This window comes from Phoxinus phoxinus (genome assembly GCF_949152265.1).
Source record: "Phoxinus phoxinus genome assembly, chromosome: 4".
Lineage (NCBI taxonomy): Eukaryota > Metazoa > Chordata > Actinopteri > Cypriniformes > Leuciscidae > Phoxinus > Phoxinus phoxinus.
In genome coordinates this window covers 25,092,854-25,107,870 of record NC_136879.1, presented here as the reverse complement: position 1 = coordinate 25,107,870, position 15,017 = coordinate 25,092,854, and the positions used below count along the sequence as shown (strand labels likewise).

Below are 15,017 nucleotides of genomic sequence, written 5' to 3'. Positions count from 1 at the left end.
TACATGTTGTAAATCGCACAACTCTGTTTCTGAATCGCCTGTTATAGATCACCTACATACAGTTGTAATCTAAATCATTAAACCCCCCCACTGCAAATCAGGTGTATTGGAAAAATTTACAACAAATGACCAAATCAAACAAAAGTAATTGAAATAGCTCAACACAACAACTGTTTCAAGTGGATTCCCCAAATTGAACTGAAAAAGCAACGTTTGACTTCTGCAGTCTCAAAATTATTCAACCCCTTCATGACAAGCATCTTTAGTACTTAGTAGAACACCCTTTTGCTGTTATTATGATGATTTCTTCTCTTAACTTTTTGGACCATTCTCTTGGCCATATTTCTAACATACAGTCAAACGTGACACTCAACAAACCTTCCCAGTGCGGGTATCTCATGTGTTCTAGCTCAAGCACACCTGGTGCAACTAGTGAAGCCCTTGATTAGTTGCATCAGGTGTGCTTGAATATATGAATATGAATAGCGTTTAATTAATTGAATTGTAATAAGATGAAGTAATGGATTTATTATAATGTTTTAGTGGTTCGTGTTGTCTATTGTATTGACTAGGATATGAGAAACAGCCTGAACTTGTTCACTGAAACCTAATTTACCTACGGGTATGAAATAAAGGAACCTGAACCTATTTTACAGATTTGTGCTGTTGTGAGGGATTCTATTCAGGGGGTTGAATAATTTTGGGACTGCAGAAATCACAAAAAAAATTAAATGTTTACATTTTTTAGTTGAATTTTCCAAAACCACTTGAAACATTTGAGCTATATAAGAACGGCTGGCGATGATTGGTCGGGTAGCAAGTCACGTGTAGTCTGGCGTGTTTCATGTCCACGACATGGCAATAATTTAGGAGTCAAAATTGCATAATCTGACACTCTGACTATCGTAACAGACACAAATATTGTGTAGTCTGAATAGTTTTGTGCGTGTTCCTCATGTAAAACTATAAGGCTTTGTATGAAGCACTTTTGAGCCACATTTTTTGTCCTTTTTTAATCTTAAAAAGCCCTAGTTCTCATTCACTATTGTCATAATATTGAAAAGAGCTGCGAGGATATTCTTTAAAAAAAAACGCCTTTTGTGAAACCACCACAAAAGAAAGTCAGTCATAAAGCTTTGAAACAACATGAGGTTGAGTAAATGTCAGAGATTTCATTTTCAGGGGAATTGTCCCTTCAACATTGAATACTATCTTACCCTGCCATCCTGCAGTGAAAAAGTAACTTATTTTTAGCATGCTATTACTGACTTGTTAATTAGTAAATGGTGTGGTTGATAAGTTACACCAGGTCTAGCGAGTTACTAAATAAGTTACTAAATACTCCAGAAATCCATTTTGTGTAGCACTGACAGCAAAGCTCTATTGCCCTTTTGCAGTGTAGTAATGTTTTATTACCCCACAAAGAGCTGTGAAACAAATATTGCTTTTGTTTAATAGTGGATGTGAAAATCTCAGATAGGATAAGGGGAGAGAATTGGCTGTTTATATTCCATAAGCTGTCGAATTGTAAGGACATTACTAGATTTTCTGAAGAGATGGTGCGGCCACAATGCTAGAGTTTTCTAGGTGGTTTTCAGGGACTTGCTATATGTTTACTTAAGTATCCTGTGGAGTCTAAATTGTTCAGTGTGATCACATTAGTGAAATGTTGTCAAAATTTGCTTAGAGCAAAAAAGTGACTGTCTAATGTTAAAAGTATAGTGATGAATGAAGCACAGCTCGCAGAGAATGGTCAATGTGGCAAATTTGTGTGACCAACTTGAATCCGTGGCAAAATTTCGCCCTCAAGCTGAATCCCCGATTGCGTGGATTCCTTTTGAAATGAGTGTGACCACACCTTTATTGTATTTTTTTTTATTTTTTTATTTAAGAATTAAATTAATCTTTTCAATTTATTAGAGTTTGTTAGTTTTAACTCTTAAATTGTTAGTTTTGATTAGTTATGTGCAATCTGGTATTTAAAAAGTCTCATATTGTTACATTTAAAGGTGCTGTATGGAGTTTTCAGCGGCATCTAGCGATGAGGTTTCAGATTGCAACCAATACGTTTACAAGCGAGTGCTCATGCGCGTGCTTTCTTTTGTTTTTTATTATTATGTGGAGTTTGTGTTGGAGTCTGTGTTGTGCTAGTCGTTTCCTAGTATTAGCAGACTCCATGTCATAAAGTTGCAGTGTCGTCGCTGTTGATTGCAAAGTCAGTAGACGAGGCGAGAGGCGAGACGCTCGGGAGCGCGCATGCAGGTTTCAGTCACGTCACTGGATTTCGCAGCAAATCCGACCCGGAGCATCACATAGAAATAGGAATACTTGCTTTCAGAGGAAATAGCAAAACCCGACAAGTGGATAATTTTATTGTGAGATTACAACCCCATCACACAGGTAATAAAAAATGGATTCATTTTAGTAGAAAAAATCCATACAGCACCTTTAAACAAAATTATTATTAAAAACTAATTTGTGGCCATTTTCAATTTATTTTAGTTAATTTTGGAGTTATAAACATTTTTTAATTTATTTATGTTTTTTTTATGTTATGTTAAAAATGTGAATAATTGCAAGATTAGTTACTGGTAATTGTAAGTTTATTATTTTAAAACACTAAGGCCTGGTTTCACAGACTGGGCTTATACTAAGCCAGGACTTGGCCTTAGTTAAATAAGGACGTTTAAGTAGTACATTTTTTAAACTAACAAACAAACACAACCAAACAAACAAACAAAAGACATTACTGGTGCGCATCTTGAGACACGTCAATGACACTGAAGCATTTTAAAGTATATTAGTGCAAATTGCTTTCAGTTCAGAAAGCTAAAACATGCATTTTAGTCTGGGACTGTAAAGCCTTGTCTGTGAAACTGGGCATAAATATGTAGAGAGCACTTAAAAAAAACTGCCTAAGAGACACAAAAAAAGGAAGAGAGATGCATCCAAGGCTGCGAAAAGAAGCCGTGTCAATTTGCAGTGACACTGTGAAAGATGGCATGAAAATACTTGTGACACTCTTGTAGCTGAGAAACTTAAGGGAAAACCGAGGGGTGGGTAGAAGATGAGCTTGTCCCAGCAGACAGTCAATCAAGCAGTCCTGCATGCTCAGCTGTAGTTATCACACACACACACACACACACACACACAGGAGGGTTGCCTCTGCTGACTCGGCCACAGTGTAGATGACTGGATGAGCTTTTTTTGAACCACAGATCTGCATCTGTCAAACCTTGTGTAGCTTCGTGTGCATGACTCCCTACCAGCGAGTGCGAACGCTCGACTGGACCGAGCGGCAGGGAGCGGCTCATCTTTAAGTGTTTATAAAAGGAAGATCACAGGCGGTTTGTCTTTGCTGGAAGTCCTCCTACGCTTTCTCCATCACTCGTATTTACTGACAGCAGACGTGTTGAGTCTGCGCTCATGTGTTGATTGCTGAAGTTGGTGTTTGTTTTGAGAGACTAGTAGCGCTGAAGCAGATAATTGCTCCTTGTTCATTCTTTAGCACATGAATGAGTCATAGGGCCCTATCTTGCACCCAGCGCAAATGACTTTGTACGCCGACGCATGTATCATTCCTAATTTGCACCCGCGCACAGCGGACTTTTCCCTCCACAGACGCACGTCGGTAAATTAGGGAATGAACTTGCGCTCCTGGGGGCGGTGCAACGAAAAAAGGAGGCGTGTTCCGGCGCAAACGTTCCCTGGTGCTATTTTGCAGTTTCAGAAAACAATTCCGCCACAGTCCAGGAAAAAAGTGGCGCGTTGCGTGTTATTCATATGCTAATTTAAGCACGCATGCTTGGCCATAATGTAGCGTGTGCACAACGCGCATACACTTTGATTCTCTAATCTACACAGACGCAGCAGTTTTCATTTTTGCAAATCATACAGTATTACAAGGAAAAATATTAACACACGAGGGAATTCATTGTTGTGTCCATGAAGATGTGAAAAAAATAGGCATACATCTAGCTTACACATTTACCCAAATTATTATACGCCTGTTTAACCGAAAGCTAATTTGGGTGGGTTTCTCCCTTCCCCATACATTGTCACTTTTCTGTGTTTTACGGCCCTGACGAGAACGTCGGTCTCTTCGGCTGTGAATCGCTCCTGGCGTGCGCTGGCAAATCCGCCGTTATAATAGCAATCCGCCGTGGAACAAGCGCGCCGGCTCTTAAAGGGAATGTGAGATGACGCTCTGATTGGTTTATTTCACGTTACGCCCAAACCACACCTATGAGTAATGAAGCTACTTCAGACCAACCCCTTTTAGATTTGCGTCAGGCGCAAGAGTCATTTATCCCACCGGTATAAAAGCAACAGCGCCCGGGATCCGCCCACAAAGTTACTTGCGTTTCGTGTTTGATACTTGCGTTTCAGATCATTAGGGCCCCTAATGTGTGTCTCCAGGTGAAGATTATTCAACATAATATTCTTCCCACATAAAGGTCAGACCTAGATACTCGCAAGTGTCAATTGTCCAGTTTGTGTTTATTAGCTGGACCACAAAACCAGTCATAATTCACACGGGTATATTTGTGGCAATAGCCAACAAAACATTGTATTGGTCAAAATTATCGATTTTTATTTTATGCCTAAAATCATTAGGATATTATCATCCTAAGATCATGATCCATGAAGATATTTTGTACATTTCCTAGTACCTTAAATATATAAAAATATATATTTTTGTGAGTGGGTGCAGCACAATCGCGAACATAAATGGACACCTTTAAAGGCGATTTTCTCAATATTTAGATTTGTTTGCACCCTCAGATTCCAGATTTTCAAATAGTTGTATCTCAGCAAAATATTGTCCTATCCTAAAAAAAACATGCATCAATGGGAAGTTTATTTATTCAGCTTTCAGATTATGTACCCAGCATATTTTTTTAAATCTCAGTTTTTTTTTAAAATTGCTCACAAGATTGGTTTTGTGGTCCAGAGTCACATATGGCAAAGAGCAGCTCATCTTTGTGTGCTTTATATTCTAGGAATTGTAATAGAGGCCTAATATGTTCTTATGCCCTTAGACGTGGAAATGTCATGTTTTTTTGGTCACAACGTAATGAAGTGAATTATAGTAAATAGTAGTTGTGTTGATTGGATTACGTTCCCTCTGGATTCAGCTCACTCATTGACTGTTGTAACACTTTCCATGTGTGTTTTCAACATCTACATCCATCACTGTGTAATTGCCACATCATCACACCCTGATGTTTCTGCGAAGCCTCTCAGTGCCATGTGTTTGGCAGAACAGGTGTTAGGACCTGCTGTCCGTCTTAAGAAGAATGTAATGCCACTTTTGTTTTTCTGCAGGTGTACAATAGCAATAATGATACTTGCATTGCTTGTTGTAAATTCAAAGTATCTAAACACTGTTGGAGATTTTGTTGTCAAGAATAACTATTTCATTTTCACTTATGTTACTATAATAAGATGATTCTAAAAATAATAAAAAAATGTAAATCATAAACAAATATATATTTTAATTTTTTTTTTAAATCACGGTCACGGTTCGATACAAGTTTGGTACAACAGGAAAAAGCAACAAGTTCCCAAATGCTAGGCTTCTTTTTCGTTTATTTTGAACAGACAGTAGTACAAATTTTGTACACTTTATACATTTTGAACAATTTGTTCCACCTAGCAGCATTTAGTCCCCCTGAGGTAGTCGGTACAGTACAGCCTCACAAACAGAATGCACTCTTGATAGGTTTTTTTTTTTTTTGTAGGGTTGAAGAAAAAACAAAAGATATTTGGTCACAATCAGCTCCAAAACTGAAAAGCATCCCATGTGTTATAAAAGTACAAAATAAATAGAATAATGAAAAATAAAACTTATGCAGAGATTAGTTACTAGATTAGTAACATGCGGTGGCAATGGCGGATGCACAAAGTTCAATATTACGCTTATTCGAGAAATTACAGAAAGATGAGCTAGAGAAAGTGCCATCTACATCTGAGCCCACTTCACCTTTCCACAACACAAATCGGCAAAATGCCAAATGATTTTGTCTCATTATAACTGCGGAAACAACTTAAAGTGATGATGATTTGATTTCAAATGATTTCACTTTTCTAACTTTTGACGTCCGTACCATGTCCGTTCGGGATGAATACATATACCGTTACACCCCTAGTCTGAAAAGTTTTCTAAACATTAAAAGTTCATTTATATATATATATTGACACATATGTAGTTTTATTTATTAATTTTTAGAAAGAAAAATAATTGATGGCTCACAGACCATCCAAAAAATGATTCACTAAAATGAAAACAATGAAATGAATGACAGAAAAGGTCATTCTAGAACAGAGGTCTGAAATTTTGCCATTTTTTTACCCATTGATGCAAGTTTCACAAAGAAAACAAAGAAAAAGCTTGTTACAGTTTTGAAAGCAGCAATTTTTTATTGCTGGTTACTCCACAAAGCTTTAACTAAACGGCTCTAAAAAACGCTGTTGGAGTATTATGTATGCCTCATCATCATGTTTTGCATGTGTAAAATCTGTGATTAAAAGAAGTAGCAATGTGTGACTAATACTCTTGACTTTGTGCTCCAGTTTAGGAGAGGCGCTTTAGACAAATGCTAGTCCTCTTCACATTCACCCTCTCCACTTCCCCATGACCTCCCTATCCATTGGCTCTGTTTTTAGATGAGTGCTAAAACTGCCTATCACTCGAAGCGCTGCTGTACTGTATGTGTGAACTTCCTGCTGTTATTTTTGGCATGGTTGTTTCCCTTGACATAACCGCAGTTATGTGGTGACGGAGTTGATGCAGAGTGACCTCCATAAGATCATCGTGTCTCCACAGCCCCTGAGCTCTGACCACGTCAAAGTCTTTCTCTATCAGATCCTCAGAGGTGAGATACACACACACACACACACACACACACACACACACACACTATGCCCTTTATTTCAAATCTTCAAACTTCACCTTCAGAGGTCAGACACGCACATTCTCCACCCAAGTCTTTTTTTCACCAAGATCTCATGGGTAAAGAAACGTGCAGACAATCACACACACGTCTCTACTTCATGTTCCTCGTCATATTCTCACCAGAGACATTGAGGAGGAAGAGTGTAAGAATGGGAATGGGAGAACCAATCAATATCCTCTCTGATATTTTGTTTACTGTTGGACAACTGACATTTTACTGTAAAGGGACCAGTTGAAAAGCGTATAACAGTGTTTTGAAGTGACACAAAGCTCTATTACATCCTAGTGTGAAGATACCATCATAGGGCACAAGTCTGTGTTTATATGTCAACTGGATTAGATTTCAAACCAAACAAGAAACCTGCACAGCATATGCTTCATATCAATACAGTTTGTGTCCACAAAATGTCTTTGATGACTGATGTATATGTTGTGTCCACAGGATTGAAGTATCTACACTCAGCTGGCATTTTGCATAGAGACATTAAACCTGGTAACCTACTGGTCAACAGCAATTGTGTGCTTAAGGTTAGTGAAATACTAGCCAAAATGTACATTTAGTCTTTTCTGATAGTTCAGCTTGGATGTTAGAATTGATGTATTATTTCGGAAATTTTACGCACATTGACCCTGAAAAGTAGTTAGACCCCTGAAAAGACTCTTAAGTTAATTGTTTATATTAGTGATATCATTTGATTTAAAAATATCTTCCTAAAATCTCTCAATGAATTTAGAAGCAACATAAAGATATTATAAATGAAAACCAGTATCTACCAATTCTGCAACTAATGTCTCTATTAAATTTATTATTTTTTCAATTTTTGAGGATGAAATGAGTAATTAAAGCCTTGAAACATCATTAACTTCACAATCTTTACAAAAAGCACTATAATAAATGTCACATTTAGCTGTGATTTTAATGTATTTTTTGTTGGATAAATATGAGATTTTGACTAAGCTCTATTGCACAGGCTTCTTTTGTCTCTGTGCTCTCCTGCTATTTTAGCATTATACACTCTAGCCTATGGGCCTTGAATTCTGTCTTTATAATTCCTTTCTTCCGAGGACGCTTCATATCTATCTGGCCAGGCCAGGTCTAACAGCGCACACACACACACACACTCACACACAATCTCTGGCTCCAGGGGGTCAGGGTCCCCTTGGGATTGATTCATCTGCTCAGTTCCTGACATAAATCTTCATTTTGGATCCCATAGCAAGAGCTCAGCTGCAAAAGAGAAAGCAACGGTGATATGGGAGATATAGGAAGAGAGAGAGAGATAAAGAAAGAGATTCATTCTCGATGTATGTGCGTGCTGACTTCACCCAACGCTTGAGGGGAGAGCGGGAATAGATTATGCTATTGGACCACAGAAAGGGAATCATTTAGCATGCGCTGCTTCATTTAGTCCTTAATCCCCATTTCCGAAAAGAAAGAATGTTTCTCTCATTTAGCTCTGGCATGCCAAACCTTTTCTTTTGGAAAAAAAGAAGCTGAAAATAATACATATCAATATTGGATGAAAAACTTGGCAACGAACTGAAATAAATATAAGCTGAAGTACCAAAATGACTAAAGCTAAGACCGATATAAATCTAAATTAAAGCTAAATGGAAATTTAAAAAAAGCACAAAAAAGCACATAATGTACTAAAACTTATCAAAAGTAAAACGAAAACTGAAAATATAATTCAAAATATTAACTTTTGAGTGCACATCTAGGAATTTATTTTATAAATGTGTTTCCATCATAATTGATGTGTTTTGACATTTCCATCTAGCATTCTTTATGCGATTTCACTTAAATACGTGGATGGAGACCTGACTATAAAAATGGCCTGACTTTTGACTATCAACACATAGCACCGCCTTGGCAGCTTGTCACTCATTCCGCGGATGGAACAAGAAAAAACAAGAAATCATTTCAATAAAGTGCATGTTTTAGTGTTACTTGCAGGATTTGGATTTGTCTAATGGGAAGGCCTAAAATTAGGCCGCTGGGATATACTGGGTGGAGCTGCTTGGGTAAATTGTTAGTAATGCATGTTAGGCTCTTATGTGCCTTCTTTCTGAGAGAGGGTGGAGAGAAAAGGCAGAGATATTTTTCTCATTTATTTATTCCCCATGAGCACTCAAGCAGCTCAAGATGATGGAAAATTGGGTCTTGTGTTTATAGTGCTTTTAGTGTTTATCTCTTCGGTTAAAACGTGAATGAGCCTCTCCACCTAATTTTCTCAATCTCAATTTATTTGTAAAGCTCAATTAAAAAACAACCACAGTTGACTGTGCTGTACAATGTTCTAAAAATAATTATAAATACACCTAAACCAATAAATAAATAAAAATTTATAAAAACAATACAAAAACAGACAACAAAGGACATCATGTTGTAGGCTAGCGTGAAGAGATACTAGAGTAAGAGATTTTGTTTTTATTGCTCGATTTATTGAAGAAAAAAAATGAATTTATCAACATCTTCTCCATCCCTGTCAATGCATGCACACTGCAGACTCCACTTCAACCTAATAAGCGTGCAAATAATGGTAATATGCACACAGATTTGTGACTTTGGCCTGGCGAGAGTGGAGGAGCTGGACGAGTCGCGTCACATGACCCAGGAGGTGGTGACGCAGTACTACAGAGCGCCAGAGATCCTGATGGGGAGCAGGCACTATTCCAACGCCATCGACATCTGGTCTGTGGGCTGCATCTTTGCCGAGCTGCTTGGCCGACGCATCCTCTTCCAGGCCCAGAGTCCCATCCAACAGGTATTCACCTACGCTCATGCTCGGCACACGATCTGCAGGCAAGAACTGGCCCTTTCACACAGCTCAATGTGATTTATACAAGTAGAACATGTTCCTGTCAACATTAGTTATTGTTCTTGGAACAACATTCTTATCAGCCAAATAGAGCCCTCTGATTTCAGAACAGCTCAGGACATTAATCTAGGAACATATTCTACTCACACTGTGTCTTTTGACTTCTTCCTCAACTTACAGTCTGCAGTATTACATGTTGCAAAAGGAAACTGCTCTCATTGCAGTATGATTGTGGATCATTTGGCCTCTCAGATGTGTGAAGTTGAGACGAGTTCAGCTGCACTTGCCAAAATTGTCAAAAATGACTGTGGGGAGTAAACAAAACATTTGGCAACAGGATTGGCTAGGAACAGTAACGTATTTTATGGATTGAATTGCAAGAACTGAAGTCTGACCCTTGTGTGATTCAAAACAAATTCATAAGAAAATCTCTACGAAAAGATCAGTGATTGTAATAACGCGTGTACATTCTGACAGCTTTTACCTTGATGGAAAAGTTACTATTTAAAATGTACTTTATAGGATATTTTATTTTACAGAAGTCAATGTGATTTCAGTTACACTTTACAATAAAGTTAAAAAAAAATAACATTAGTTAACTACATTAGTCAACATGAACTAACATTGAAAAATACTTCTTAAGCAGTTATCATTCATTTTCATTTGAACATTTACTAATACATTATAAAAAAATCAAAAGTTGGAACTGTTAATATTATTTATAGTTCTATTTTTATTAACTAATGTGGATCATTTATGTAATCAAATAGATCAATATTTAAAAATTCAAGAAAAGTTACATTAGTAGTAGTGTTATTATAGATTCCCAACTTTGTAACATTATTAGTGAAAACAGAAAATCCTGGACACTGATGTTAACACTGTGTGACCTTAACGTAGAGGTTTTTTTGGCAAATGTAGTACAGCCATGCTAATGAGAGAGGAGGCAGCTCAAGGCTCTGTCGTCCTGAAGCCTCAGTGTGGCCACGACCCAGAAGCCCTCTGTCCTTGAAGGCTGTGTGCAGGCAGAAGCAACACCATCACGGCTTAGACAGCATATCTCTAGCATGTACTGTACAGGCCTCTATTTGTGTAGAATCTCATAAATCACATGACATATGATGGAGTAACATTAAACAATGTCTTGAGAAGTTTGACTATTGATACACTTTTTAGTTAAAATTCACACAGAAGATTATAAGCCATGCGTTCTAATAATACTGGCCCTGCAGTGTGTCAGAGGCTCTGGGACTGGCTGTTCCTCTGGCTGTGTGTGTGCGTGCGTGTGTGTGTGTGTGTGTGCGCGTGTGTGTGTGTGTGTGTGTGTGTGTGTGTGTGTGTGTGTGTGTGTGTGTGTGTGTGTGTGTGTGTGTGTGTGTGTGTGTGTGTGTGTGTGTGTGTGTGTGTGTGTGTGTGTGTGTGTGTGTGTGTGTGTGTGTGTGTGTGTGTGTGTGTGTGTGTGTGTGTGTGTGTGTGTGTGCGCGCAGCTCCCGTCCCCACAGCCCTGAATGTGCACCGACAGCACATCGACATTCCCTTTAAGGCTCATTAAATTCTCTCCAGTAAAGAATTTGATTTACTTGAACATGGTTCTGCGCTAGTTTGTTTGTGTACAGATCATGAACATGAATCTAGTCTCATATTTTTCCCTTTGTCCTTCTCCTCCTCTTTTATTAAATTCAGTTATTTTATGTTTTAAATCAGGACTTTCTGTTTTTTATTTATTTACATACAGTATGTGTATGCTTTATCCTTCTGAGACCCGTACTAAAACATAGTTGTGTTTTTATCTCTTTCCCAAGCCACCCCCCCCCCTCTCTCTCTATCTCTATCTCTATCTCTCTCTCTCTCTCTTTCTTTTTCTCTCTTTATGTCTTTTATTTTGCTTGAAATACAGAGTTTGTACAAATAAGAACAGAGGCCATTGGCCTGATGAGTGATCACTTACCTGACATGTTATGTGATTGGTGGATGCCATACCATCTGACTTTCTTATTGGTTATTTAAAAATTAGAATTTTGTCTTTTCTAAATGAGTCTTTGTGCTCCTGCAATCTTTTAGTAAATCATATACTTTTAGATAAATTAGTACTTCAACCATAACAAAAATACTACAGTAACTAAAAACAAATTCCTGGATCTCGAGTGTGTACAAAGAGCTTGCATTATGTTTGCAACTTTTACAGATGCTGTTCTATATTCATTGTATATACAACACTTATCTTCTCTTCTTTTCCTTGTCATATTCTAGCTGGACTTGATCACAGATCTACTGGGGACTCCGTCTCTGGAGGCCATGAGGACGGCGTGTGAGGGGGCCAGAGCTCACATCCTGCGAGGACCACATAAACAGGTGAGTCTGACTTTGAACAATGTTCCAGAAACCAGGCACAGGTGTTCAAAGCAGCATCATGAAAGACAATGACTCGTTAGTGGATTATATGCTGTGCGATGCTCCCTCGCACTGATATTTTCGGTCCCAGGAAGCCTGATTATAAACAGGCCCTGTGGCGCTGCCATGGTGACTCGCTGTTCCCGCTGAGTGACGGAACCTGTTGACCGATCCTGCACCTTGTTTATGGAACCGAGTCGCTCCTGCTGCCCCCCGGAGCGCAGAAATTTCCCATCAGCCTTTGCTCCAGGATTCCCGGCACTCCACTCGCTCCGGCTCCGGCTCCCTCCCGCAGCCTCTCCATTTCCTGCCCTGCATCATATCCACTGACAGACTGATTGATCAGTTGATGAAAGCGAGGAGAGAGAGAGAGGGAGAGAGGGAGGGAGGGAGAGAGAGCCATGACAGCTATCATTGACATATTAGTGCACAGCAATTTAGCGGTTAGACTAAATATTAAAACAGAAATACTTGCGATGAATGATATAAATTCCGTATTGGTTATCAGCTGACATTAGATGTTATTTCTTATTGATCAGGATTGCACATTTCATTGTACGTGCTCATTACCACTACTTATTTATTTATTTTACATTTGCCATTAATCTGTAAAAACACAAATAATGTAACACTGTTAAATGTAATTTTTAGCAAACCTCAAAATGAACATACATTATAATGTTATATAATAGAATGTAAATTCGCATGTAGCATTTACAACAATTAATTTTAGTGTTTTATTTCTAATTCATTTCTAATTATTTTTAAATATTATGTCATTATGTCATCAGCCATGTGTTGGTTATTGGCCATAACATAATTATTGTCAAGTCTGTGGCTTTTTTAAGTGTTATAACACTTTCTCCTATCCCAGAGACTTTAGGGCGGGACTATCTGTTTGTAACTGGAAACCTGTTTATACTAAAGTCAATATTTGTGCAATTGTGGCTTAGAAGTCACACACTTCAGATTTTATCTTTTGCTGTATTCCTTCAATGTGTCTTTATGAATTTATGAAAGGTTAGAAATAGTGCCTTTTGGTAATTTGAAAAACTGAAAGGCTGATGGTTTTGAGCACACAGAGAGCTGTTCTCGGCGTGTGAGTGTGAATGTGTGTGTGTGTTTGTGAGGGTGTATGAGTGATTTGGCGCTGGGTGTTGGCTCTGTGGCTCTAGACAGCTACGCTGAGAAGGCGATACCCTGCAGAGAACAGGAACTGCAGCGCAAGGGCTGTGGACCTCTGCTTCCTGCTTTGCATCGACCTGATGCCTGGCTGCTCACCAAGAAGCCCGCCTTCTTTGCACACACACATACAGACTCGCACCTGCTAGACTAGAGAACGTCTTTACCGTTTAGCTCTCTATGTAAAGAGGCACTTGTTTCTCTGGTCAACATTCACCAGCCTTAATCCCAGCCAGTTACCCACACACACTCATACTGACATTTGGCTGACCTTGTCACTCGACGCTGCCTCCTGTGTGTGGTCGACAGGCCCTAGAGCAGGATGTTTTAATCATGTTAATCAGCTGAGCTTCCTGTTACATGTAACCGGCTTCGGAGACTGAAAGAACAGGGGTCTCTGATGGGTCTGTGGGGTATTGTGATGAAACCTCTCCATGTGTCTGATCATGTGTCTGGGTCAGTGTTTTCCAAAACAGTATTTTTTAGGTAGTTGGCACATAACATTGATAATAATTATTATTATTATTTTTGTTATTATGTTATATTAAAATATTATAGCAATAATTATATCAATGAATTGTACTACTTTATTAGTATTATTACACATATTATTAATAAAATAAAGAAATAAAAATATTTTACTATTTAAAAATATATAACTTTTTTATTATATTTCTTTAATTTGAACTCAATGTCAAGTAAACCTTCTGTCAGTATGTTAACTGCTATGACAGTTTCAGAGACTAATTTGTTAGACTGATTGCAACTGGTGTGAATGACGTGTGAATCTTTTTTGCTAATTCAAAGAAACTGCTTGCAAGAGTCATTTGTTTGTGAGCTGGACTCTGGTCATACTATTTATTTTTGAATAGATAAACATGTAACCTGTTAAACAGGGGTGCACATAACTTTTTTGGTCTGGTTCTCAAGAGGAGAACCTGGTGATGGCACATTTATCCTACAAGCTGATATTATTTTATTTCATTAACAGTAATTACAGGAATATTAGGTTGCTGTCACTTTAAGACCGAATGCACAGACCAAATATACTCTGACACACATCCGGTTACTTTCTCAACTGTTCACTTATGACATAACTAAGAGAATACGTACCGTGATGGGTATTTTGACATAATTTCCTCGGTATGTCCGTTCAAGCGCAAGTAAACGCGAAAAAGGAATCAATTTCATCTCTCTCTCTCTCTCTCTCTCTCTCTCTCTCTCTCTCTCTCTCTCTCTCTCTCTCTCTCTCTCTCTCTCTCTCTCTCTCTCTCTCTCTCTCTCTCTCTCTCTCAGATAACAGTACGTGAGACGGGCACCCCTATATACATATATATAGAAAGACCTGTTTTGTTCTCTATAGATAACTGCTTTTAGTCACCATTTAATGGTTGAAGGTTGGAGAAGTCAAGGCAATGAAGTACGTTTAGATGAGTCAGGTGGCTTTACGAGCAGCGTCAGTGTTGGAGTCTTAATGACTGGTTAACATGGCACACCAGACCTCCACCTCCACTTTTGTGAAGGTGAATAGCTTATCAAGATGGCTTTTGAGTGAAAAAGGTGGAAGCGAGAGGAGCCGGTCTCCAGAGTCTTGCAGAGGGATTTCAAGAGGCATTTCTGTGTAGTGCTCAACATCGGTGTTGGGAGATGCGGTATGCTTTAAT

General features: G+C 38.4%; 1 protein-coding gene across 1 annotated transcript in view; it reads left to right on the top strand.

The window, feature by feature from the left end:
* The window catches only part of nlk2 (nemo-like kinase, type 2), a 72,654-nt gene that overhangs the window by 42,116 nt on the left and 15,521 nt on the right, over positions 1-15,017 (top strand). The window contains exons 4-7 of the mRNA XM_079610865.1: positions 6,772-6,878; positions 7,401-7,486; positions 9,517-9,726; positions 12,031-12,132. Coding sequence (XP_079466991.1) covers positions 6,772-6,878; positions 7,401-7,486; positions 9,517-9,726; positions 12,031-12,132 — 505 coding nt within the window. The remainder of the gene's footprint in view (positions 1-6,771; positions 6,879-7,400; positions 7,487-9,516; positions 9,727-12,030; positions 12,133-15,017) is intronic.